The following is a 24,967-nucleotide window of genomic DNA, read 5'->3' as shown; positions in this document are numbered from 1 at the left end:
TATACAATGGAATATTAGTCATAAAGAAGAATGAAATGATGCCATTTGCAACAACATGGATGGATTTAGAGATTATCATACTAAATGAAGTAAGTCAGAAAAAGAAAAATATCATATGATATCACTTATATGTGGAATCTAAAAAACAAATGATACAAATGAACTTATTTACAAAACAGAAACAAACTCACAAACATAGAAAACAAACTTATGGTTACCAAAGGGTAAAGAGGGTGCGGGGGATAAATCTGGAGTTTGGAATTAGTAGACACAAACTACTATATATAAAATAGATAACCAACAGCTTGTACTGTATAGCACAGGCAACTATATTCAATAGCCTATAGTAAACCATAATGGAAAAGAATATGAAAAAGTATATATGTGTATGTGTGTGTGTGTATATATATATATGTAGCTCTACACCAGAAACTAACACATTTTTGTAAATATACTATATTATAAGTTTTAAAAAAATGGTATCTGGTATTGAATAAAACCTAATGACACGTGTGAATTATCAAATTAGAGTTACTGGGTTTTGTACTTGCTAAAACAGGACATAGACAGTGAGACTAGATGGATCACTTAATATAAGTATATATTCTGTTCTGGCTCATATACTTGTCCAAAAGAAGTAGAGTGAGTCAGAGTGTGACAACCCAGGTTTTAAGCTTGCTTCTGCCACTTCTAGATCAGTCTCTCTTTAATGAATCATTTTACTCATTTATAAAATGAGAATTGTTTATACTATTTTCCATAGATTTCTGAGAATGATTTATATTAGTGTGGTATAGCATAAGGGTATTTTTCAATTAGGGACTCACCAAGACCAAGTTACAAACATGAGGCTGAGAAGACAAGGATAAGAATATGCTTGGTCTGTTTGTCTTTTCATCTCTGACTTACTCAACACTTTAATTCTTTCTCCTGACTTATAAGCCTGTTCTTAATCCTTTCTTTTTTAAGTGCTTCTCTATAGGTGTTTATTTTGATAGTGGCACTTTACTATAATGAAAAGATAAATATTTGTTAGACAGTAATAGTCTGCCTGTAATGGTGGAAGGGGATCAGTTAAAGTATAATGGGATCTGGTCTAAAAGTAGGATCCTCAGATACCAGAGGAATTTTCACTGGATCCATGGGGGTAAATATATTATCTATGTAGGATAATGCAGTTTATATAGGCATGCTTTAGAGATGGAAAATATATTATGTATGGCTGGCAAATTGCTTAAATTATTTTACCTTCTTTGTTTTTTTAATGCTTAGTGAAAATTAAATTAATTTTAGTAAAGTATACAGCATAGTTCCTGACACTAAGTATTCAATAATTACTATTCACTCATATTTTAAACCTTATTAAATAAAATGATAATATAAATAAAGCAATGTAGTCAAGACTATGTGCACTGTCATGTTCAATAATTGAAATAATTAAGGCAACAAAAAATTCTAAAAAACTATATTTGAATTCCTTAAGAAATAATCAAGATAGAGTCTTTAACAGGTGAAATTTCAAATATTTATTTCTTGCTAGTTTTCGCATATCCATTATTTATTCTGGAATCTCTCTAATGTTAAAATTTAAAGATATCTTGATAATTGCTCTTTCTTCACCAGATTGCAAAACATATTGAAAAGAGAGACCAAATAGAGTCACATCAAACTATCAGTTTTATTGTTCAAAATATAAAAATCAGAGAAGAGAATTTCATTCTGTAGCTGGGTGGGTTTCAAGCTTTTGCCCCCAAACAAAGCAGACTTATCCACTCAGCTACCAGAAGTTTGAGACAATTATGAATACCTTTCACAGAGGCAGGCTTCTTAACACATAGCAGAGAACTACCCAGATTAATCCTCTCTGCAGGTAGACCTGAAGTGAGAAGAAAATGGAGACTTCCTAGGTGGTGCAGTGGTTAAGAATCCACCTGCCAATGTAGGGGACTTGGTTTGATCCCTGCACCAGGAAGATACCACATGCCGCAGAGCAACTAAGTCCATGTGTCACAGCTATTGAGCCTGAACTCTAGAGCCTGTGAGCCGCAACTCTTGAGCCCACGCACTGCAAATAATGAAGTCCATGCACCTGGAGCCCGTGCTCTGCAACAAGAGAAGCCACCACAATGAGAAGCTAGCACACCACAGTGAAGAGTGGCCCCCTACTTGCCCCAAACAGAGTAAGTCTGTGTGCAACAATGCAGATACAACACAGCCAATAAATAAATAAACAAACAAATAAATAGATAAATAAATAAACTTAAAAAAATGAAGAAAATGGACTGAGCTGAGAAGCCTAATAACTTCTCATTTATTAATCAATTAGATTAATCCCTGGATAACCGCAGGGGCCTGCAGACATTGCAGGGGATGTCCAAGATCACATTTCTGATAAAATTAAACTTTGGAATGTCTAAATTACCTCCGGGTGAAGACTACAGTTAAAAAGAGAGAGGAATGATTAGCACTCTATCACCTGCCCCATAAATGTATATTTTCCCTCAACACAAAGGGAACAGAATATTTTAGTTTCTCCCATTTCATTATAGCTGGAAAATGGTTCCATGAAAAGGTGAAGTCATGAATTTCCTTAATGGGAAGTAACAGGCATGCACAGACCTTGGATGATATCAGAAGACAAGTTATTAGCAGTAAACCCAACACTTTTTCCTCCATCATAATGTGTATCTTCATCTTGATCCCTTCTTGAGTTGATTAGTTTTTTTCCAGGCGTACAACGGGGAGACTCACAAAGTGAACAGCACAGAAAACGGTTTCAGCAGGCCTCATGGAAAACTAGATCCTCGCTTATTTCCAAGCATAACCAGAGCTCTCATAAACAACACCAAATTGGTGAATGGGTCATTTTCTACCCCTTCAGCAGTAGGCACTTATTTCTTTCTAATTCAGTATATTTCAGTTTCAGTAATGCTTTCCCTAGATTATAGGTCACCTACTGTTTGTTGTCCTTCATCTGCCCTTACTGTTCTTCTTCCACTGATTCAGGGTCTGTAATACTTACTCTCTGTTTCTGCTGCCTGTTGAATTAAATACTTATGGAATATGTGATTTTATTTTTACCTTGAGATTGGAAGTTGATTTGGGGATTTGAAATGATAGGTTCAGTTGAGTACCAGAACTCCATGATTCTGAGAAAATTCCTCTCAAGACCACTCCATAGGCTACTTGCTAGCATGGAGCTGATTGCTTTGGAATATTATATATTCCTTACTTTACAAGTTTCAGTCATATTAAAGGTAAGAAGACAAATCAGGGCAATGGATGTGTCTCTGTGTATACATATATCATGTTACCCTTTTCACTAAAGACAACAGTAGTTGTGTCAACCTCATGAATTGAGCATGTATCCTATGTGGAAATAAAGCAGAGAAAATGTGCATGTTGACCTTATCCAGTTTTTCTCAAGGCCACTTTTTAAAATGAAGCCACAAACTTCCTTCCACACTACCTTTTTCAGTTATCCCAAGCAAACACACACACACACACACACACACACACACACTGCCCATTTTGGTTTAAAAAATAGAGGCATGAAACCAGAATGACATGTTTATCCCTGTATTAAACTAAATAACAGATTATTTCATCTTCATCCCAAACTAAATCAGATTTTTTTTTTTTACTTTTTTGGGGATGACTTTCTTTCTACTTTTCCCTCTCCATTGACCTTTATTAGATTCTTATTGTTTTCAAACTACAATAATGAAACAAATTCTGAATTTCCCACCTTGCCTGTAACACTTTGCCCTATAATTTGTGCACTAATTGAAGCCTCTGGATCCCTTTGTTAACTGTTAATCTGTGTGGAACATCCTGTCTTCATTTTGTAAAGAAATTTCATTCTAATATTCACAATATTTTTCATACAAGTTCATTCTTACAAGACATAATTTAATGTTCTCCTCTAATTTCAGAGCAAAATGGGCCTCTTCACTTTCCAACACTGACCTGGATATTTGAGGAGGGATAAGAATATCCCCCAAACAAACAATAATACACAGAGGATTAAAAGGCATATTCAGTAAAAAGATAACAAGTTAAAAATAAGATTCTGGCTGAGTAAGTGGTCAAAACCAGAGAACCAAATTTAGGAAGGTTTTTCCTGCATGTTATGTTAAAGAAAATCTCTACATGAGTGATTTTGTACCTAGGTGATAAATGAGTTGGCCATTGCTGGAAAACCTCTCTTTGGCACTAACAGAACAATGGTTCTTTTCTTATAAAATAAAAGAGATTCTCCTCATACAGGCATGATGTGACAAGATGAATATACTATATTCAGAAATCAATATCCCCTACCAACATAAACGGTGGTATCCCGAATTCTGTCCTCCCTAATTCTTGTAGAAGCAAGGGTGTGGGTAGTGGCATCACACATTCATACTCCTTCCTGCAGCACTCACTGCTTTCTATCAACACAAGGAAAATCCTGTCTACATTATTTGATGATCATACAGCTGCCACCTCTTCTTGTCAGTGTGATCAAATCTATACCGACAGCTTTAGAGGATGTCATCTCCCAATAATGTCTAGTTTTCTCACTCTAGAAACCAGTTTCCAGTGTTGTCTACATAAGAGGTATTCTGCAGGTGAATAATCACAGCTTCTTGACCTGCCTTGAACATTCTGCAAGAATGATTTGGAAAGCCATCCTCAAATCAAATGCAACAATTTATTATTGATTCTTCCCATTGTTCTGTGGAGTCAGCAAAAGTAGAACTGCCATCAAGTTAATACTTTATGTCTCGAAAAATGACATAGTGTTTTCAGCTCAAGTGCTCATCTTCCAATGGGACCACCAGTACCTTGTCTGATATACTGGAGGCATGGAGGGACTGGAGATATAAAGATGAATAATATATTTTGAAACAGAAAATGTAATTAGTATTCTGCAATCCTGAGGAGCAACAACAGAAACAACCATTAATGACTGCTATGTGTTTTTCCAGAGATATCAATACCTTGAATTGAGCTTGGAATTATTTTTCTATTTAAAAATAGCAATGGACTTTATTTTATGTAATATAAAAATATGAGATCACTTAAATACAGTAATTACGATTCATAGCAAAATTGGAAAAGAACCGAAATTAGTGTGTGGAGCGTGTAATAAATAAGAGTCAAATTTCATAATGTCTTTGAGACATAAGACAATTTATTTCAGTGGGAATTTTCTCAATGCCACCATAACATCTTTGTTTCTGAGACAATATACCATGGGGTTAAACATTGGTGTGATAATGGTGTAAAAAAGAGAAAGGAATTTGCCCATTCCTATTGAATGACTGGACTTTGGTCTGAAATAAGTAATGAGTCCTGATCCAAAGAATAAAGCCACAACCATGAGATGAGAAGAACAAGTGGAGAAGGTCTTGGCTCGTCCAGTGGCTGAAGGTAGCTTCGGGATGGTCTCAATTATTCTCACATAAGATCCAAGAATCAACATGAAAGGAATAATGACAACTAAAATAGCAACCACATAAATTATCATCTCAATCATAAAAGTGTCCCCACAGGCAAGTTTAAGCACTGGAGGTATGTCACAGAAAAAGTGATTCAACTGGTTAGAGCCACAGAAGTGTAGAGAGAAGATCAGGTAGGTAAAGCCTATGTGCACTGGAATTCCACTGCCCCAACAGCCAGCTGCCAGTTGGACACACAGCCTCCTGTTCATGAGGAGAGGGTAGAGCAATGGGTGGCAAATGGCCACATACCTGTCATAAGCCATTGCAGTCAGAAGCAAGCATTCAGTGGCTCCAAACACCAGAAAGAAATACATTTGAGCAGCACAGGCCAGAAAGGATATATTTCTAGCTTGTCTGCAAAGATCCACTAATAATCTAGGGACAGTGACTGATACATAACATATTTCCAAGGAAGAAAAGTTCCCCAGGAAAAAGTACATGGGGGTCTGGAGGGAAGGCTCCATCTTGGTTATTATGATGATGAGGCTATTTCCCATCAGAATAATCATGTAGATGATCAAAAACACCCCAAAAAGTAATCCTTGAAGGTCGGGAATATCGGAAAAGCCAAGCAAGATGAAATCTACCAATGTAGTATGGTTGCACTGGAGGGGATTTTGTCCTCTGGATCCCATCTGTGAACAAAAGATTTAGAAGTCACTTCCATTCACTGGGCCCAGCAGCAAAATGGAACAAAATTAATCGATAATTTTAAATCCACTGATGTAAAATAGATATCCAAATTTTTTGTTTGTTTTGTATTTTTGGTAATACATCAAATCCAATATCCTAAAATTGCACAATATTAAAGTTGAAAATAATCCTGAGCTCTACTCTTTTGGCTCATATTACAATTATGGACATATGAATAACACAGCAAAACAGACAACAATAAAACAAGAGCAAATATGTCTGGTTCCCTATTCTGATGATAAGAGCTGCTCTAGGTAATTTGGGACATTCTCTAATGAAAAATGCTTCTCCTTCTTGATCAGTTTGGTCTCCATTTGCTTTTTAGTTGTAATTTTTTTTCTAGCCCCTTGTAATTTTCAATCCATTTATATGATTGTTTCACCTCTGATTTGATGTCTCCTATGTGAACTGCATCTCAGATAACCAAAGGGCAGATTGTTTAGTAAGCCAGATTCAGCTCAGGCCAGCATGGGCCACTCACTATCTGGGAAAGAGACTTGAACCCCAGATATAAACATAAGAACTATTTTATTTCCCTGCCTCTATCATAGAATAAAATATTCTATTTAATATATCATAGAAATTAATATTAGAAATAAAACATCATATTAGGTCACATGTTCACTTGAAATTTAGAATACAAAATAACATAAATAAAACTTGTTGTAATATGTCCTCATCCCTGCCATGGCCCTCAACAATCTTGATGACCTATATACCTATATACCAAATATTAGGCCTTTAGGAGTACTTAAATAAGGTAATAGCCTTTTGGGGTTAATTGAACAAGAAAAATAGATAATAAAATGTGCAAGAGAATTTAATATTAGAGTTTATACAACAGACACCAGACAAAATGTAAGATGTCCATTTGTATTTTTTTACCTTTGAATATGAATTTCTTAATATATGTAATATATGTATAACATATAGGTAATATATCATACACGTATAATATGTATGTAATATGTTATACATATATAACATATTGTGAATGTGTAATATATATTCTAAATATCTGTATCTGAATAAGTATCAGCACTCACAGTCCTAAATGCAATGTAGCATTACTCTAATCAACTCCTTCAATTAAGCATTTTTCACCAAATAAGTTTAGTTTCTCTTCCACCATACTGGTTCCTAGACATCATTTTTTGTGATTTTCATCCAACCTTCACTGATGCAAAACTGACCTTTTGCACATATTGCCACATGTTCCTAAATCTGCATTGTCATGCGTTTTTAAATTTTTTCCTGCATTTCCCAAATCTGCCTTTGTCTCCTACAGAATACAGCTCCTCTCTCTCTTCTTTTAAGAACTTCTCAGTTTCCCTTCCTTCTCACAAAACCCAAACAACTCAAACATTTACAGTTTCTGCTTTGTTTCTTAGTTCTCACTAATCTCAAACTCCTCCCTTCTTATTTCAGTGAATTCTCTTTAATTCAGTGATTTTTCACAGCAAACTCTAAAGACAAAAGCTCCCTCCTGCCTCATCTCTGCTTACAGTTCGGAAACATCAAGAGAAGGGACCAAGGGCCTGAGAAGTTTCAGTTCATATAATATGTTGTTCAAATTGAGTCCTAGTGTACTCCTCTAAATCTTCTCTCCCCCTCTCTGTCCTTGTGTTTTCTGGTCTCTTTTCCCTTTTTTTTCCCTCTTCTTTTCACTTTTGGGTAGCTATTTTTGCATTTCATATTGTCGCAAACTTTCAAGATTTTATATTTGTGTCTATATATATATGTATATATGTCTTATTTTTCTTCAGAACTTATACATATGAAAAGCAGCTGGAGAAATTAAATTTTCAGGGACACAGATGTTTGAATGAATGTATCAGTCAGTAAATCAATGTGCATTCTGTCATATATTGTAGTTTATCATGCATAACTACTATGTATGTTTAAAGTATGTCATATGCTATGGACACTAAGGATAAATACTATGAGCTCAGCTTCTATCCCTGCAGAGCTTAGAAACTCATGCTGACCTCAGGCAGGTGAGTCAGGGAGTGACCTAAAATGAGCAGAGTCTGTGACTCGAGGGAGTGATATTTTATCTAAAACTCTGTCAGAACTTAGGACATCAGAGAATTATTCTGTTGTTTTTACTTTTAAGCAAACACAATGAAGTTTTTTCCAGGAAAAAAATGCCCTCATGTACTCAGTTTCATATTCCAAACACTAGTCAGGTGCTTACATGGGTTAGTGGCTTATAGGTATTTCTTGACGGGCAGCTGAATGAATGCAGACTTTCCACTAGTCTCCGTAATCCCTTTCAATTTAAACAGATTCCAGTATTCACTGGCCAAGGATCTTAACACTGAGTGACTTAAAATTAACATTAGATATATACCTATACTACGTCCTTATTTAAATTATCAGAGGTTAAGTTCTCTTGTTTGAAAATATACACAGTAATAACAAGATGTAACTCAGGGAGTTGTTTTAAGGGGTAAGCAGCATCATCTATGTTAACTGCTTGATGTGAACAGGTGGTTGTAGTTCTACAGGGCATTCTTACTATGATCATCATCACACACTGTATTTATCATTATTTTAACAGATATCTTCTTTTTTTCTTTCTTTTTTGGAATTGCTTGTCTTTTATCCTGCCCTGGAGTAGGATTTTCTCAATCTAGGAGAGGAAAGAATGTACAGGGTAGTGTTTTGTCAGGAATACTGAGTTAAATTAGTAGATTACTTTATTCTGGGTGGGTACAAACCAGCAACAATATCTAGAGGAGAAAAAAAAACACTCTAACTTACAGAGATTTATTCTTAGATATTTTTTCCTCTCATCTGTGCCAGTTCTTACAGTTATACTTTGAAAACATAAGAAGACTACATGATAGAAATATAAGCAACATTAACTTAAAAGTCTAACTCAAATCCTGTTTAATATCTGAAACATCCCCAGAGATAACCTTCTTTGATAATTTTCTTTCCAGAAGTTGATCTATTCTCTCCATTGACAATTTAATGGAACACTGGCAGTTCAAACACAGGAACTAGCATAGCTATAGAGAGTATAAAGGTCTGATTATTTGAAACATTTTTTTATTGCTAACAATGTTTGAACATATTTTGTGCTAACCCTGTTAACGAATTTATCTTTGTTACCTCATTTATTGCATCTGAATGAAGTAGGTACTGCTATTATTCACATAAAGAGCCAGAGGCTTAGAGAGGTTAAGTAACTTGTCCAATGTCCAGGAGCTAGTTTGTGACTTAGGTGACTTCAAACTCAGCGGTGTATTGCCAGAGTCCATATTCCTAATCAAAATTCAGTGGGCTTCATAGAGCATGCAATGGTAAACATTATTTTGAATTTAATACTCTGAATGCTATCAATGAAACTCTTCACAACAGCAAGTTGATATAATGCCCAGTTAATATTTCATTTACTATTTTTAAAATTAATGACATTACTTACAGTTACACTCTATATATTTCAAGTTCAGAAGATTTATCTCATACATGAATCTTTTTGAAAGAAACTCTTTTTACATCTTTTGATTTTTGAGTTAAAAATATACTCTAATAAAATAAGCTTACCTTTTATTTTATAAAGAAATCACTATGTGTTGCTTTTTTACAGAAAATATTGTCTTTTGTAATATAAATGTCTGGTTTGAATGATTTAAGTAACAAATTCAGTCATAATTTGCTTAAATCAATCAGTAAAAGGGAGTAAAAAACACTCCCTTATCCACTGTGAAGACATCTCTGTCTGCATGACATGCCATGTTTTTAAACTCAATAAACTGTTTATCAAGTGGTAACTTGGAAAATAACCATTTTGTCTCTGGGTCAATTAGTGCTGCATTGAAGTTTTTCTCTCTCTATGGAATATGGTCTGAGGAGCACCAGCCACCTGGCCACTCCCCTTTACCTGTCTCCCCATCCTCTCCACCTTTGGAAAGTAAAGCAATTCCCCTATTGGGAAAGGCTGTATAAGACATTCAAAGTCTTAAATTTGGTCTATATCTGTGCATAAATTCTTTGGACATTAAATTTGCAATTATTAATGCACCTTTTTTTTTAACTTCACAGAATATAACTTGCAAACTCTTCACTGTTCATGCATCATCTAATTTGTTTATGAGTTAAGGCCCTCTGTTCATGCCATGTATATAATTTATCTTTAGTTATAGGTACATACATAAGAAAAAGTGAATTTGAACAAGGGGGTATAGTATGTTGTTTTCAAGTTTTCTATGAAATATGTCAGCATGGAAAAATGACATAAGGGCTTTAAACCTAATAGGAGGGACTTCCCTGGTGGTCCAGTGGTAAAGAATCTGTCCTGCAATGCAAGGGACATGGGTCCAATCCCTGGTCAGGAACTAAGATTCCACATGCCATGGAGAAACTAAGCACTCATGCTACAACTACTGAGCCTTTGTGCCTCAACTACTGAGCCCACACATCTCAAGTAGAGAAGAGAAAACCAGCACACCAAAACTAGAGAGAAGCCCATGCACCTCAATGAAAGATCTCATGAACCCCAACAAAGACTTCATGTGCCACAACTAATACCTGACACAGCCCAAAATATAAATTAATTAATTAATTATCTAAAAAAATCCTAATAGGAGAGAAATGGCAGAGGACATTTTTACTGTTGCTATGAATCTTTGGTAAGCTATGTAAAATATTTAATTCATGCATTCAGCCTTTCTCTATTTATTTTAGCATTCGATAAATGTCTAGCTGTATCAGGTATTGTGCTATACTCTTCAGGAGGCACAAAAGACTTTGCATCATATAAACTGGTCACGGGTTCTGACTGCCAAATACCTGTTCATCTCTTAGATGGAGCTGGTATGTCAGATGCTATGAAAATTAACCCATTATTCCTTCAGGCAAAGTTAAACATTTCTGCTGTACTGCTCTCATATTTAACATCTAGTTTGACCTTTATTATATTCTGTTTTAAAATTTGTTCCATAATTTGACTTTCTCTCTTGTCACAATTCCTTGATTCTAGGTCATTTGTCTTATTTGGTGTATATTCAACTCCAAGTATGGAACCATCTACCTAGAAAACTCTGGGGCTTTTCAAGGATTCAATAATTTACACTTCATCATTGAATCTTTCCAAGTTAGTAATCACATCTATTATGTTCTATTTTTGATCCAATGGGAATAAAGGTAACTCAGTAATCTGGATAAACGGAAATGTCTTAATATTTTTTATTATTGGGATTTATAATTGTTCTATAGGACTATTTTGTGACAAAATTTTAAAACATTGCTTTGTCTTTTTATTTTAATGGAAGAAAGCCAAATTTTTGCCATGAAGAGGAGGAAAAGTGAGTATGACCACTAACCCATGAACTGTAGGTTGTATCTAGACCAGTACTTTATACGACTTTCCTGTAAAAGTTAAAGTCTCCTAGAGTTCATTACAGATCTACTAAATCTGACTGTCAGGCACTGATGGCATGTCTATTCAAGGATAAATGGGATGAAAATTAAAAAGCTAGTGATAAAATATGTAAAGGATAACACAAAGCAAGTTGACTTTTGATTTTCTTGAGGAGACAGAAAAGCACAATAATTCTGATAATTTTTATTGTTCAATCAAGGTATTCATATAATTTGAATTTTTTAGCATCGTGATAGGAATTAGTGGAGTGGTATTTATAATGGTGTTTTTGTTTTGTTTTCTTTTGTTTCCAGCTTTATTGAAGTATGATTGACAAAATTGTAATGTAAAAATGTAAAATTGTAATATATTTAAAGTGTACAATGTGATGATCTGATATATGTATAAATTGTGAAATATTACCAAAATCAAATTAACACATCTGTCACCTCATATAGCTATCTTTTCTGTTAGAAAATTTCACATTTGCAATTCAGTGTCATTCACTATAGTCATCACAAAGTACATTAGATTCATGGAACTTATTCATTTTATAGCAGAAAGACTGTAATCCTTTGACCAACATCTCCCCCTTTCCCTCTCTCTGGCAATCAGTATTTCTACTTTCTGCTCCTATGTGTTCTATTTTTTTAATATTCTACATACAAGTGATACATGCATAATTTGTGCTTTTGTGTCTGGCTTATTTCACTTACCATCATGTCCTCCAGGTTCATTCATGTTATCATCTATGCCAGAATCTCCTTATTTTTAACACAGAATAATATCTCATTGCATATAATACATCACCTTTATCCATTCATCTGTTGACAGATACTTATGTTGTTCTCATATCTTGTTCATTGTGAATAATACTGTAATGAACATGGGAGTTCAGATATGTTTCCTTTGGATATCTACTCAGAATTGAGATTGCTAGGGTCTTCCCTGGTGGCATAGTGGTTAAGAATCTGCCTGCTAATATAGGGGACACGGGTTCGAGCCCTGGTCTGGGAAGATCCCACATGTCGCAGAGCAACTAAGCCCATGCACCACAACTACTGAAGCTGAGCTCTAGAGCCTGCGAGCCACAACTACTCAAGCCCAAGCACCTAGAGCCTGTGCTCCACAACAAGAAAAGCCACCGCAATGAGAAGCCTGCACACCATAATAAAGAGTAGCCCCTGCTCTCTGTAGTTAGAGAAAGCCCGCACACAGCAATGGAGACCCAACACAGCCAATAAATAAAATACAAATAAAAATAAATAAATTAAAAAAAGAAGAAATGAGATTGCTGGATCATATAGTAGTTTTTTTTTTTTTTTTTTTTTTTTTTTTGAGAAAACTCCATACTGTTTTCTTTAATGGCTCTACCAATTTACATTCCCACCAAGAATGTACAAGGGTTCTTTGCTATATATTCTTGCCAACTTTGTTATCTTTTGTCCTTTTGATAGTAGATATCCTACAAGGCATGAGGTGATAGCTCTTTGTGGTTTTGATTTGTAAGGCTCTGATGATTAGTGATGTTGAGCACCTTTTAATATGCCTGTTGACCATTTCTGTGTCTTCTTTGGAAAAAAATGTCTTCAAGTACTTTGCCAAGTTTTAATCTCTTTATTTATTTATTTATTTTGCTATTGAGTTGTATTAGTTTCTTATATATTTTTGGTATTAACCTCTTATAGGATATTTGGTTTGAAAAGATATATTTTCCATTTTATAGGTAGCCTTGTTATTTTGTTTATTGTTTCCTTTGCTGTGTAGAAGATTTTTAGTTTGTTGTAGTTCCACTAGCTTATCTGTGCTTTTGTTGCTTGTGCTTTTGGTTCAGATCCAAAAAATAATTGCCAAGGCCCATAATTCCAAGGAGATTTTCCCCTACATTTTCTTCTAGGTATTTTATGGTTTTAGGCTTTATGTTTAAGTCCTTACTCAATTTGAATTGATTTTTGTGTATGCTGTAAAATAGGTATCCAATTTCATTCTTTTGCATGTGGATATGCAATTTTCCCAATACCATTTATTGAAGAAACTGTCTTTTCCCCACTGAGTATTCTTGGCTCCCTTGTCAATTAATAGTTGACAATATATATGTGTTTGTTTCTGGGCTCTCAATTCTGTTCCATTTATCTATGTGTTTATGTTTATGTGAGTACCGTACTGTTTTAATAACTATAACTTTGCAGTATAGTTTGCAAGTAGAAAATGTGAGGCCTCCAGATTTGCTCTTCTTGTTGAAATTTCTTAGTTATAATGGGGTTTTACATTGCTTAAAACATAAGCATGTGCAGTGTATTTGGGTGCAAATTAATGCACAGTTTCTTTTTAAATATTTAGTAAATTACAGTTCTCAAAATAAGTTGCAATATACAATGCACTGTTGCTAATTCTGGTACTTTTTTTCTTTCTCCATTTAAAAATCCATCTATGAAACATTGAAAATCAATTTGAATCCAGCAAAGAGTGGCCTTAGGCTATAAAGAGACCTAATACTACATAACTGAACTCAGTTTTTTCACCAACCTGATCTAATGTCTACTGCATCACACAACACCTCCCCCCCAATAATTTAAAATTCCCAATTTTTAGTTTAGTTGAAAGGGCAGAGGAAATGCAAATGCAGGTTTAGAGCTTCTGTATAAATTTCACTGTATTTTTATAAACGAAGTTTTCTGTAACACTGTTTATTGATCAAATAAAGGACTCACTGCTAACTAAAATTTCATAAACACCATTAAAAATTCAAAATTGATATTATACTGAACCTTAAATTTTCAATAGTTCAAAGAGACAGTTTTTACACGAATAGCACACAATAGGTGAAACCTAACAGCAGACATCCCTAGAATACCAATGGCAAGTCCACCAAGATGCATACAAAATTACAGATAAGCATTCCTTTCACTGTTTTCTTGTGCAGGGAAAAACATTTATAGAGGAAATAGAAACTCAGCTGGTGAATTTCAGATATCATCATCATCTTCATCCTGAGAAGATCCTGCCTGGTTGGATGCACTTGCTGAAGTAGCAGCAAGCTGTGCTTGTCGGGCAGCTTGCTGCATTTGAAGCCATTCCTGTTGGGCCAATTCTGCTTGTTGCTGTCTAGCTTTTGCAAGTAATTCCTGTTTCTGTCTCAATAACTCTTCTTCAGGAATGCCAAGGTTTTCCAAACGAGAATTGGCCTTTCTTCTTTTTAATGCTACTGTCTTGCATTCTTGTAAGACTTCTTTTACTTCACTGATATAAGAGCCAAAGCCTAAACTGTCTAGTGCTTGTATGACGTGCTCTGGCGAGATGGTCTTCTTTTTCGATTTGTTGCGAATCTCATTGGCTTCAGAAGATATAATGTGAATGAATTCAGTGCAACAGTTCACCACCAGCTCCCGGGCATCTTTGGCCGCCCGGACATTGGGAGTCTCTTTGATCATCTTATTGACAGCAGCTCTGGGTATAGTGAGATCATCGTCGTTGCCAGACGAGGAAGCCATCGTACCTTCCTCTCGCACGCGCCCCGACTTTTGAAAACTCCCCAGCTCTGGTCCACTACTCCACGAAGATTTGTCAAAAGGCCGCCCTCAGAGAGCGATCCGGGTGGCGCTCTGAGAAGAGGGTGCAGAAAATTAAGGGGCGGAGGGTGGCTCGAGAGGGCGGGGGACACCCGTGTGTGTGAAAGATTTGGGCGAGGTTGGGAGCAAATGCGGGGGCTGAGGGAGGGCCGAGGATTCTTGGGACAGCACTGCTCAGCTAGGAGAGGGGAAGGCAAGGTGGTCTGGAAATCTGAGCGGTGCAGAACCCCCTTCGTGTCTCCTCTGAGGGGCGTGCACTGTCGCTTAACCGTTCCCCAACAGAGTTGAGTTACGTAGTATCTGGATTTTTTTGTCTTTTAAAATGAGTATATATACAGGCAATAAATATATATGCTCAGATAAAATATACTTGTTTAAAAAAATCTCAAAACGAGACATTCAAAAACTAGGAAGAATATGTTCAATATGTTCAACAGTAGTTGTAAAATTTAGTAGGTTATGTTTTTGTTCTTGATTTTGTTTTTGTTTTATGTAGAGGTAAAAACTAAAGTTTTGTTATGGCATAATTCATCTTGAGCTATACTATTACATTTCAAAGACTGCCCAGTTTTGAGGACTGTCATGATTCTTAGTATTTCACTCCCATAAGTGTTAATATTATTACTTGCTTAGTCCATTCATGTTTATTGGAACTTGTGAAACAGTTGCTTAGGTTCCGTTGGTTTAACTAAGGTTCATGAATATTCAAGCCTTTGCTCGAGGAAAGAAATGAAAGTTAATGAGCATGCTTGCTATAAAAGAGGGATTTTTTTGTAATTTAACTTGTAGTTATAGTTTACTTATTGTTTGTTTTTAGCATTACTTTTACAATTTCTTGACTAGATGGCCTAGAGTGTCCAATGCTTCCTTTTGGAATGGCATCATTGTCTCCATCATAATCGAGCTTTAAAAAATGATTGGTTTTTTTTTGTTTAAGAAAGTGTCATAATTGATCAACCCTATATGAAATATAGTTTCAGCCTGCTCATTAAAAGGGAAAGCTTTAATTTGGTTCTAATAAATAAAGTGTGGTAGTGATTTTTATAGGAATCTGGTGTGTTGAAGAACTGGCCTATTGTTTGGAATTTGAAAACAGAATGGAAAAGCCACTTAAGATAATATGAAGTAATCTAAATTCCTATGTCAGTTGCCAAATCATTTAAATTTGTATATTCACCAGGTCTAAAGATAGATTGTGGCTGCCAGGATTCCGATTTTAATTAAAGAGCTAAATAAGTAAAGTTTACAAGTATTAGATTTCTTAATGATATTTTGCAGTTTTAGAAAAAGTGACCTATTGTCGCACATTTATTAAATACACTTCTTCCATGCCACAAATAGATGAATCTTGCTGAATGTTTTGAGTTGAAGTTGATATTGTATCCATGAAGTGTGTTTGGACGAGATAGAAAGGACAGTTTTTTTAAGAGTTTAAGTACCAAAGGTAGTCTAGTCTAAGAAATAATAAGTTAATAAGTGTTGGCTTTTCTAACATGTACTGTAACATCCTTATACTTTCTCTTTTAAGTATATCCGTTTCTTAAGTAAACAACTTAGATATTTTTCCATACTTTTTTTTTCCTTTTTGATGCAGAGTTCAGGTTAATTAATATTTTACTGCATCTGATAATGTATTATATGTTTGAATCCTAGTGACTTTTCATTTTGACATTCTTGTGATTTTCATATGCTGTATTCTTCAAGCAATAAAATCTGATGTGTTTTATAAATTGTTTTTATATTTAATGATCTATATAGATTAATGGCATAAGATTTCTGTTGTTACCATTTTTACTAGTTTCAAGAATCTTAGGCCCAAAAGACATTTTGACCATTTGGTATATAGTACTTGACTTTCTCCTTTGTTTACTGTTATTTCAGAAGAGGTGGTTTTACTCGTATTTTTGTAATTTACAGTCCTAGGGTGCAGGCATAACAGAATCTAATTAAGCAGTGTTTTACTTTTAGCTTTCTTTTTAGCAGTTAACTATTATATTCTGTTTGTTGTTGACTATTTTTAAAATCTTTTCAAGAGAGAAACAAAATCTTTAGGGTTCTTGAGAAATAAAGTTGGTGCTTAGTATTTTCCCCACCTCCTTGAATATATGTCTTTTTCAGCAGACTGTCAGATTGATAGGTGTTGAAAAGGCATCAATTTTTAAAGTTATATATACTATACATATAGAAAAGTACATAAATAAGGGTTTTCACAAATTAAATGTATGCATTTTGCTAGCCCCCAAATCGAGAAACAGTGTTATGAACATCCCAGAAGACCTCCTTTTGCCCCTGTCTCAACACTATCTTCTTCCTTCCCAGAATTAACTTCTATTTTGACTTCTAAAATCAGTTTTGCCTGTCTTTTATTTTATGTAAATGCAGTCATACATAATATCATCTTTTTTTGCTCATCATTATATTTATGAGTATATTTCCTGATGCCACTGTAACAAAGTGTCACAGACTTAGTGATTTAAAACAACACAAGTGTATCTCTTGCAGTCCTGAAGATCAGAGGTCCAAAGTCAGTTTCATTAAGCCAAAAACAAAGTTGGTTCCTGAATCTGGAAATTGTGAGTGGATAATCTGTTTCCTTGTCTGTTTTTCAGTTTCCAGTGTCTGCCTATAATCCTTGGCTTGTGGGTTCTTCCTCCATGTTCAGAGCTTCTGCTTTTATCATCACATTATGTTCTCTTCTTTTATAGTCAAATATTCCTCTGCATCTACACTTAGGGCCCACCTGCATAATCCAGGATAATCCCTCATCAAGATCCTTAATTTAATTGCATCCACAAGGTCTCTTTTGCTATATAAAGTAACATTTACAGGTTCCAGGGCTTCAGTCCTGGATATCTTAGGAGGCTGTTTCTCAATCTACCAGAGCAAGATTCATTCATATTGTTGTATGTATTTGTAGTTCATTCATTCTCATTGCTGAATAGTATTTCATTAATTTATCTATTTTTTACATCTATATTTACATCTATATTTATTTATTTATTTATTATTTTAGGGGGGTACACCAAGTTCAATCATCTGTTTTTATACACATATCCCTGTATATACAGAATTTATCCATTCTACCATTGACGGGCACTTGCATAGTTTCTAGTTCTGGGCTATTATGAATAATGCTGTGGAAAACATTCTTTTACATGTCTTTTGGTGAGTGTATATATATGCATTTCTGTTGAATATATACCTGGGAGTGGAATTACTGGGTTGTGGGTTGTGCCTATATTCTGTGCTTAGTATGTACTGTCAGCTTTCCAAAGTGTTTGTAAGAAGACACCATTTTAATGTGTACTATAATAATGAATTACTATAACGGTCTAGTGGCCTGAGAATGTTAATGAGTTTCTTGAAATTCCTAAATTATATCAAATGAGTTATACTTGCTACAGCAGGTCCTTTATTTAGTATGATACAAGAGGAAAATAAAAGCAAAAGTATTTGTTCTTGTTATTGAAAAAAAAAAAAGAGACCTGATATGAGCAATGCAGCCACTGACAAAAAAGATGAAGAGAACAGAATCACAGACTGCACTTTTAATAAGAGAAAGTGAAATGGAGGAAGAGATAGATCACAAGATGTTTGCGAGATGTGTGCAGGAAACAATAACTTGGACAGAATCTCATCTCAGTTACTCAGACTTTAGTATTAATGTTCTCTACAGCAGTGGTCCCCAACCTTTTTGGCACCAGGGACCAGGTTTCATGGAGGACAGTTTTTCCACGGACAGTGGGAGGAGGGGCATGTTTCAGGCGGGCGGTAATGTGAGTGATGGGGGAATGGTTCCTGGGGTGATTCAGGCAGTAATGCAAGTGATGATTAGCAATGGGGAGTGATGGGGAGTGGTAGATGAATCTTCCCTCGCTAGCCAGCTGCTCACCTCCTGCCATGTGGCCTGGTTTCTAACAAGTCGTGGACCAGTACTAGTCCACAGACCAGTACCATTCCTCAGACTAGGGGTTGGGGATTGCTGTTCTACAGCAGGCCAGTGTCTTCAAAAATCCCATGTGTTTTTATTTCTCATATCATATTTACCATATTTCTCTGAACAGAACAACAGTAAGTAGCTGCTTCATTGGAGTCTAATAAGAAATTATCAGCCTTATCATTAGGGCAAAAATGTAATAAGTATTCATTTTTAAAGGGAAAAACAAAAATTAAGAAATAGGAAAACACTGCATTCTGCAGTTGTGATTTCATTTTTGGGGAAAAAAAAACTGGCAATGGCCCCTTTAAAATTAGAACACGTTTCTTCTCATTCTGCTTCTGACTCTGTTAGCACAATTCTATGAGCCCTTGTTAGTTGTCCCTGTTGGGCACTACTGTTGGAGGATAAAGCTATGTGACTACAGTCAGCCATATAAATACCTTCAGCATTTGTTCTTTAAATGTTTTGTTCGTCCCTTTTGACTAACTCTCACCCAAGCCCTCTTCTGTAACACATGATTTGGGTATAATAATTTATGACGTAAAATGAAAACTCACCTTTTATTTCACATTTTTTAATGCTACATCTTCTGTTTTGCAGCTAAATAAACTTTGTGTTTCCACATCCTCTCCAAGACTGTATGTTCTTTTCATCTTTCTGTCTTCTCTTACCAGTGTGTTAATGAATCTGACACAGACAGAACAAACATGGCTAATGGATTGTATCATATAAGTTTTTTTTACAACACAAGGTTAAAGTGATCATACAATTTCACAATTTGAAGCCCAATTTAGAAATTCAGAGTTTTTGACATAGTTTTTCAACGGGTTGGTCTCCTGTTTGCAAAACTTTGAAATTCCTTGGTGAAGATTCAACACCTCCCTCTTTAGTAACAAATCTGAGGGTAATAAGTTTTATTAAGTTGCTGAAACATCCCAAAGACTATTCTAAGACCTAAGGATGAAGTGTAGGTATATGCAGTAACTTCACAGTAGGATTAAAATCACAAAATTTAGAGAGACTCTTAAAGATAGTACATACCAACTTCCCAGTCAAAGCAGTAAATTTTATCTAGGTTAAGCAACAAATGACCACATTTCTGCTTTCTGATGCCATACATTCTATTTCAGATACATGCCATATACTTTTTATACTGCTTGTTTTAAAATTATTTCTATAAAGCTATATATTTCAATAAATCTATATATATTAATCTATGAATTTTGCACTTTTTTAAAAGAATTTTTATTGAGATACTGTTAGCAGACAATAAACTGTATATATTTAGAGTGTACAATTTGGTATCTCAATCTCCCAATTCATTCCTCCCCAACCCTCCCTGCTTTCCCCATTTGGTGTCCATATGTTTGTTCTCTACATCTGTGTATCTATTTCTGCCTTGCAAACAGGTTGATTTGTACCATTTTTCTATATTCTGCATATATGTGTTAATATACGATATGTTTTTCTCTTTCTGACTCACTTCACTCTGTACGACAGTCTCTAGGTCCATCCATGTCTAAATCTATATATTTTTAATAGTTTTTGTGCTTTCTTTTTCTACATCTTCTTAAGTCAATTCAACTACTTTATATTTTGACTTTTTTTCCATAAACCTGACCATTTGTTTTTTGTCCTCTTGACATGATATTGTTTGTCTTTGTCTTTTAAAACATTATGTATTAATGCACTGTTTTATTTTATTTCAGAAGTGTGAAGTTAAATAGGATTATTGTTTCACTTAACCTCACAACTACCATTTACCGAACTGTTGTTTACAAAATGTAAGATTTCCCATTTTTAAATAAACCAATGAAAATTATTTTTGTGCATGTTGTTAGCTTATATTTAACAAACTAAATAAAACATTATTTTTATATATTAACACCAAATTGTCCCTGCACTTTTCTTCTTCTATTTATTAATAACATCATCTTTTCTGGGGAGGGACTGTTTATTTGAATCCATGTGATTCTTGAATATTGATTATTTCATTTCTTCCATTGTTTGCTTACTTTTCCAAGTTTATGACATTCACAGGTTTTGAATAAGACAAAACATTGATAATTGTATATTTGAGGAAGGTGGTAATATTAAATATTTAAATGAAATAAAAGACTAGGAACATTAGAAAAACATAAAGTAATGCAGATAGCAAAAGGCAAAAAGCATACTACATTCATAAGGGAGGGTTTGATAAATATTGTCCGATTCTAAAGAAAGAAGGATAAAATCAAACTCAAAATAATAATTACAGACCTCAATGCTTTTGCAATCTAAATTTCTTTTGAGTTAAAGAAAAAAAAATATTTGAACATGTTTTACATAAGTGCTTTGAAAAATAAACAAAAAATATGATGATTTAAAATTAATTTTTATAAACAATTACAGGTTAAAGAAATAATCCTGATTTACATAAGAAGCACATATTCAATTAATTAAAATTAACAAATACCATTAAGTGGTAATAGCTCCCAAAGTTGGAAATGTTTGAAAACTTTGTAAATGAAAGTAATTGCATGTAAAAGAGTAGAATTAGAGACAGGAGAACAAGTCTCACAGTACGATATGTATAAAACTCAAATCTCAGAATAATTAGATTTCCTCTCCCAAACATTGTCTATTTCTAAGTTATATTAGAAATTAAAACATTTAATGAAAGGAATAGAATATTAGTACTTACTAATGAAATATTTTGATCCTGTATATGATTTCATTGAATATCCAGGACAAGAAAACCAGAAAAGTCCAGCCAACAGCAGCCAACTGGTGCAGAAGAATGTGGGTAAATCACTCAGCGAAGGCGCAAACCATCTCTGAGACCAGCCTGATCAGTATGATGCAGGGCTTCTAGGACCAGAAAACCATTTGGACCTGCGGCGTGATAGCATGACCCATGGGTGCACCAACAACACTGATGACTTCATGAGCATCTCTCTGGCGAAGGTCAACTATGTGAACCATTGAGGATATGGATGTCAGAACTGGATAGCCTTTTGTGACAAGTCATAAAGTGGGCTTTGCCACATCCCAGATGACTTAAACATCACAACTTCTGTCAGGTGCAGCTTCAGCAGCAAGAGTAAGGGAAGGACCATGAGGGATTTCCCTCCAAAAAAATTAAGTGTGGACTGTCTCCTTAGCAAGATCTGAACCCCATCCAGTTTCCTCCAGAGTTCTACTAAGCCAACTTCCTACCTATCTCCATATTAATGCTTAACTTTAACATTAAGCTACATTTTAATTGACTTTTACGGTTAATTGATAAAAGATTTCCATAAGCAGGAAATCCATGAGCCTATTATAAAGAATATGTGTCAGATTCATCCATTGAGCATTGATCTACCTGCTTTGGAACTATGCCCTGCTCAAACTCTGCAGTAGCTGAACATGTGTGCTTGTGGCTTTGTGTATATGTCTCAATCTGGGAGAGAGAAAGTGAGAAAAGAATTGGAAAATTTTGCGGAGAAGGGAAAGAATCAAAGGAGTGCTACTGTATTGGTGCATTCTAACCAGACAGCAATTTTCTTGATGACACATGTTTGCATAAACTAATGTTTATTATTTAATGAACATATATGTGTATGAGGGGAAGAAGGGAAATAAAAGGTGGAGAGTCTACTGCTACAATTAAAATTATAGTACCGAAATGTAGCTTAAGCATCTTCCCAGGAAATAATTCAAAAAGTTAAAATGGAAATCAATTTAAATTTAAAATATTTTTGATATATGTAACATAATAACCTCTTACAAATCACTAACGTTGATAAAGAATGCAAAAGGAAAAAATAAATGGATAATTACAAATAATCTGTATGGTTAGATCATGTGATATTGTGACTTTTGTCTCTAAATACTTAATACTTTTTCTTCTCTAACCAAGGCTTCATTACAAATAAGCCCTACTTTTGAAGACCCAGTGGAAATATAGAATGATTATATGAAAGTTCCAAAGTTTTATATAACTTTAGTAACTGAGCTTATACCTAATTGGATACATATACTTGAGTATAGATACAACATGATTACTTAGAGACTATTTTAATGAAAAATCATGTTTGATTCAGCTTTTGGAAATTCAATACATACTCTATTTATTCAGAAAATGAAGCCAACGATCATAGTAAACTTGAACCAGCATTTGAAAATTCATTAGTCTATATTGTTCAGAAAATTAGCCAAACAATCCCAGAAGTAAAGGAATCCTTTTCCTAGTAATTACATTTCATAGAGCCTTCTTTACTTCATTATTCCTAAGGCTGTAGATCAGAGGATTCAGCATGGGGATCACTACCATTTAGAACACAGAAGCCACTTTGTCTTGAGTCAGGGAGTAGCTGGAAGTAGGTCTCAGATAAGTATAGATGGAGGTGGAATAGAACAGAGTGATAGCTGTCAGGTGAGAGGCACATGTTGAGAATGCTTTGCGCCTCCCCTCCCCTGAATGCATACGAAAGATGCAGAAGAGAATGTAGGAGTAGAAGGTGAAAATCACCAGTAGGGCCCCAACCATATTCACACCAGGAAAAGTAGATAAGATGGTTTCATACAGGTGAGTGTCAGAACAGGAGAGCTTAAAAAGTGGAGGATTGTCACAGAAGAAGTGATGGATGACATTGGAGCTGCAGAATGGAAAGCTGCTTACATAACTGTGTGAAGCATGGAGTTTAATAGTCCTGCTGTAAAAGCCCCTCCTGTCATTTTTAGGCAGACAGTCCTGGACATGATCAAGGAGTAAAGGAGAGGGGTGTATATGGCCATGTAACAGTCATAGGCCATTAACCCAAAAAGGATGCATTCAATTGTGGCAAAGGCTATAAAGAAGTACATCTGCAAAAAGCATCCAACAAAGGAGGTGGTTTTCTTCTCTGATAGTAAATCTACCAGCATCTTTGGAGTGATGGTGGATGAATAACTAATGTCCGCGAAGGACAGGACTGCCAGGAAGAAATACATAGGTGTGTGAAGTCGGGAATCTATCTTGATTAAGAGGATCATCCCAACATTCCCCACAACTGTGAATGTGTAAATCACAGAAAAAAGCAGAAAGAGGATAATCTGTTGCTCCAGTGTGTCTGCTAATCCCAACAGGATGAACTCACTCAGCAAATTATGATTTTTTCTGGCCATTTATTACAGATATCATATGCATAAACTTGTATTCCTTGTAAGTATTCCATTGTCCAAAGTTTACAGGAAATAGTAGAGGTGTTAATGAGGTTAGTAACACATGGGAAAAAAAGAACAACTGGGATAATAGAGTAAATAGAGTGAATGTAGTAAGGGGAAAATTAGGGGCAAATGAATAAGCATTGGAATTTATTAAGCAATTGTTTGTATTGAATCTGGGTTGTAGAACTCTCAAATCACTGGTCGAAGTCCACACAGTCCATTTCAGTTTCTGAAAATGCAACATGTATGTTCTATTCTTTCTCTTCTAGCTCACATCCAAAATGCAAAGTACAGAACTATCCTTGCTGAAGTCTCTCTCATTCTCTGAACAGGTATGTGAGTTTACCTCAATTTTTTTTTTTTTTTCTCATCAAGACAGCTCTGTATACTCTTCAACACCAAAATGCATGCACTGCCATCCAGAAATCACTCTAGTGTTCTCCAAGCAGCAAAAATAGTGACCATTTCAAATAATCAATATTTTGATATCTATCATATTCTTAAGAATGATTTTGAAGTGTTTTAAAAGTAAACCAAACAGCTGTTCTCATTACAAAGCACACTATCAAATTAATGCCATGTAGTAGCACACACTGTACCTGACGATAGTAGTGAATGACAGCACCAAGTACTTAACAGTATCCTTCCCAGCATCTTACTTGTGTAGTTTATTATTTCCTTTTCCATTAGAATCCTTAATAAGGTCAGGTGAAGCTTAAAATGAAGATTTTCATTT

General features: G+C 34.9%; 2 protein-coding genes and 1 pseudogene across 2 annotated transcripts; all 3 read right to left on the bottom strand.

The window, feature by feature from the left end:
* Positions 1-5,176: 5,176 nt before the first annotated feature.
* On the bottom strand, positions 5,177-6,121 carry LOC130850387 (olfactory receptor 10AG1-like). Its single transcript, XM_057729901.1, has one exon. The coding sequence runs from the start codon at positions 6,119-6,121 to the stop codon at positions 5,177-5,179; it is 945 nt and encodes a 314-aa protein (XP_057585884.1).
* An 8,395-nt stretch (positions 6,122-14,516) lies between these two features.
* LOC130850284 (protein Dr1-like) lies at positions 14,517-15,041 on the bottom strand. The gene has a single exon (XM_057729721.1). It carries the CDS (start codon positions 15,039-15,041, stop codon positions 14,517-14,519), a length of 525 nt encoding a protein of 174 aa, XP_057585704.1.
* An 8,192-nt stretch (positions 15,042-23,233) lies between these two features.
* LOC130850435 (olfactory receptor 5F1-like) lies at positions 23,234-24,189 on the bottom strand (annotated as a pseudogene).
* Positions 24,190-24,967: the final 778 nt, after the last annotated feature.

This window comes from Hippopotamus amphibius, chromosome 3 (genome assembly GCF_030028045.1).
Source record: "Hippopotamus amphibius kiboko isolate mHipAmp2 chromosome 3, mHipAmp2.hap2, whole genome shotgun sequence".
In the NCBI taxonomy this organism is placed as follows: domain Eukaryota; kingdom Metazoa; phylum Chordata; class Mammalia; order Artiodactyla; family Hippopotamidae; genus Hippopotamus; species Hippopotamus amphibius.
This window is presented reverse-complemented; position numbering and strand designations above follow the sequence as displayed.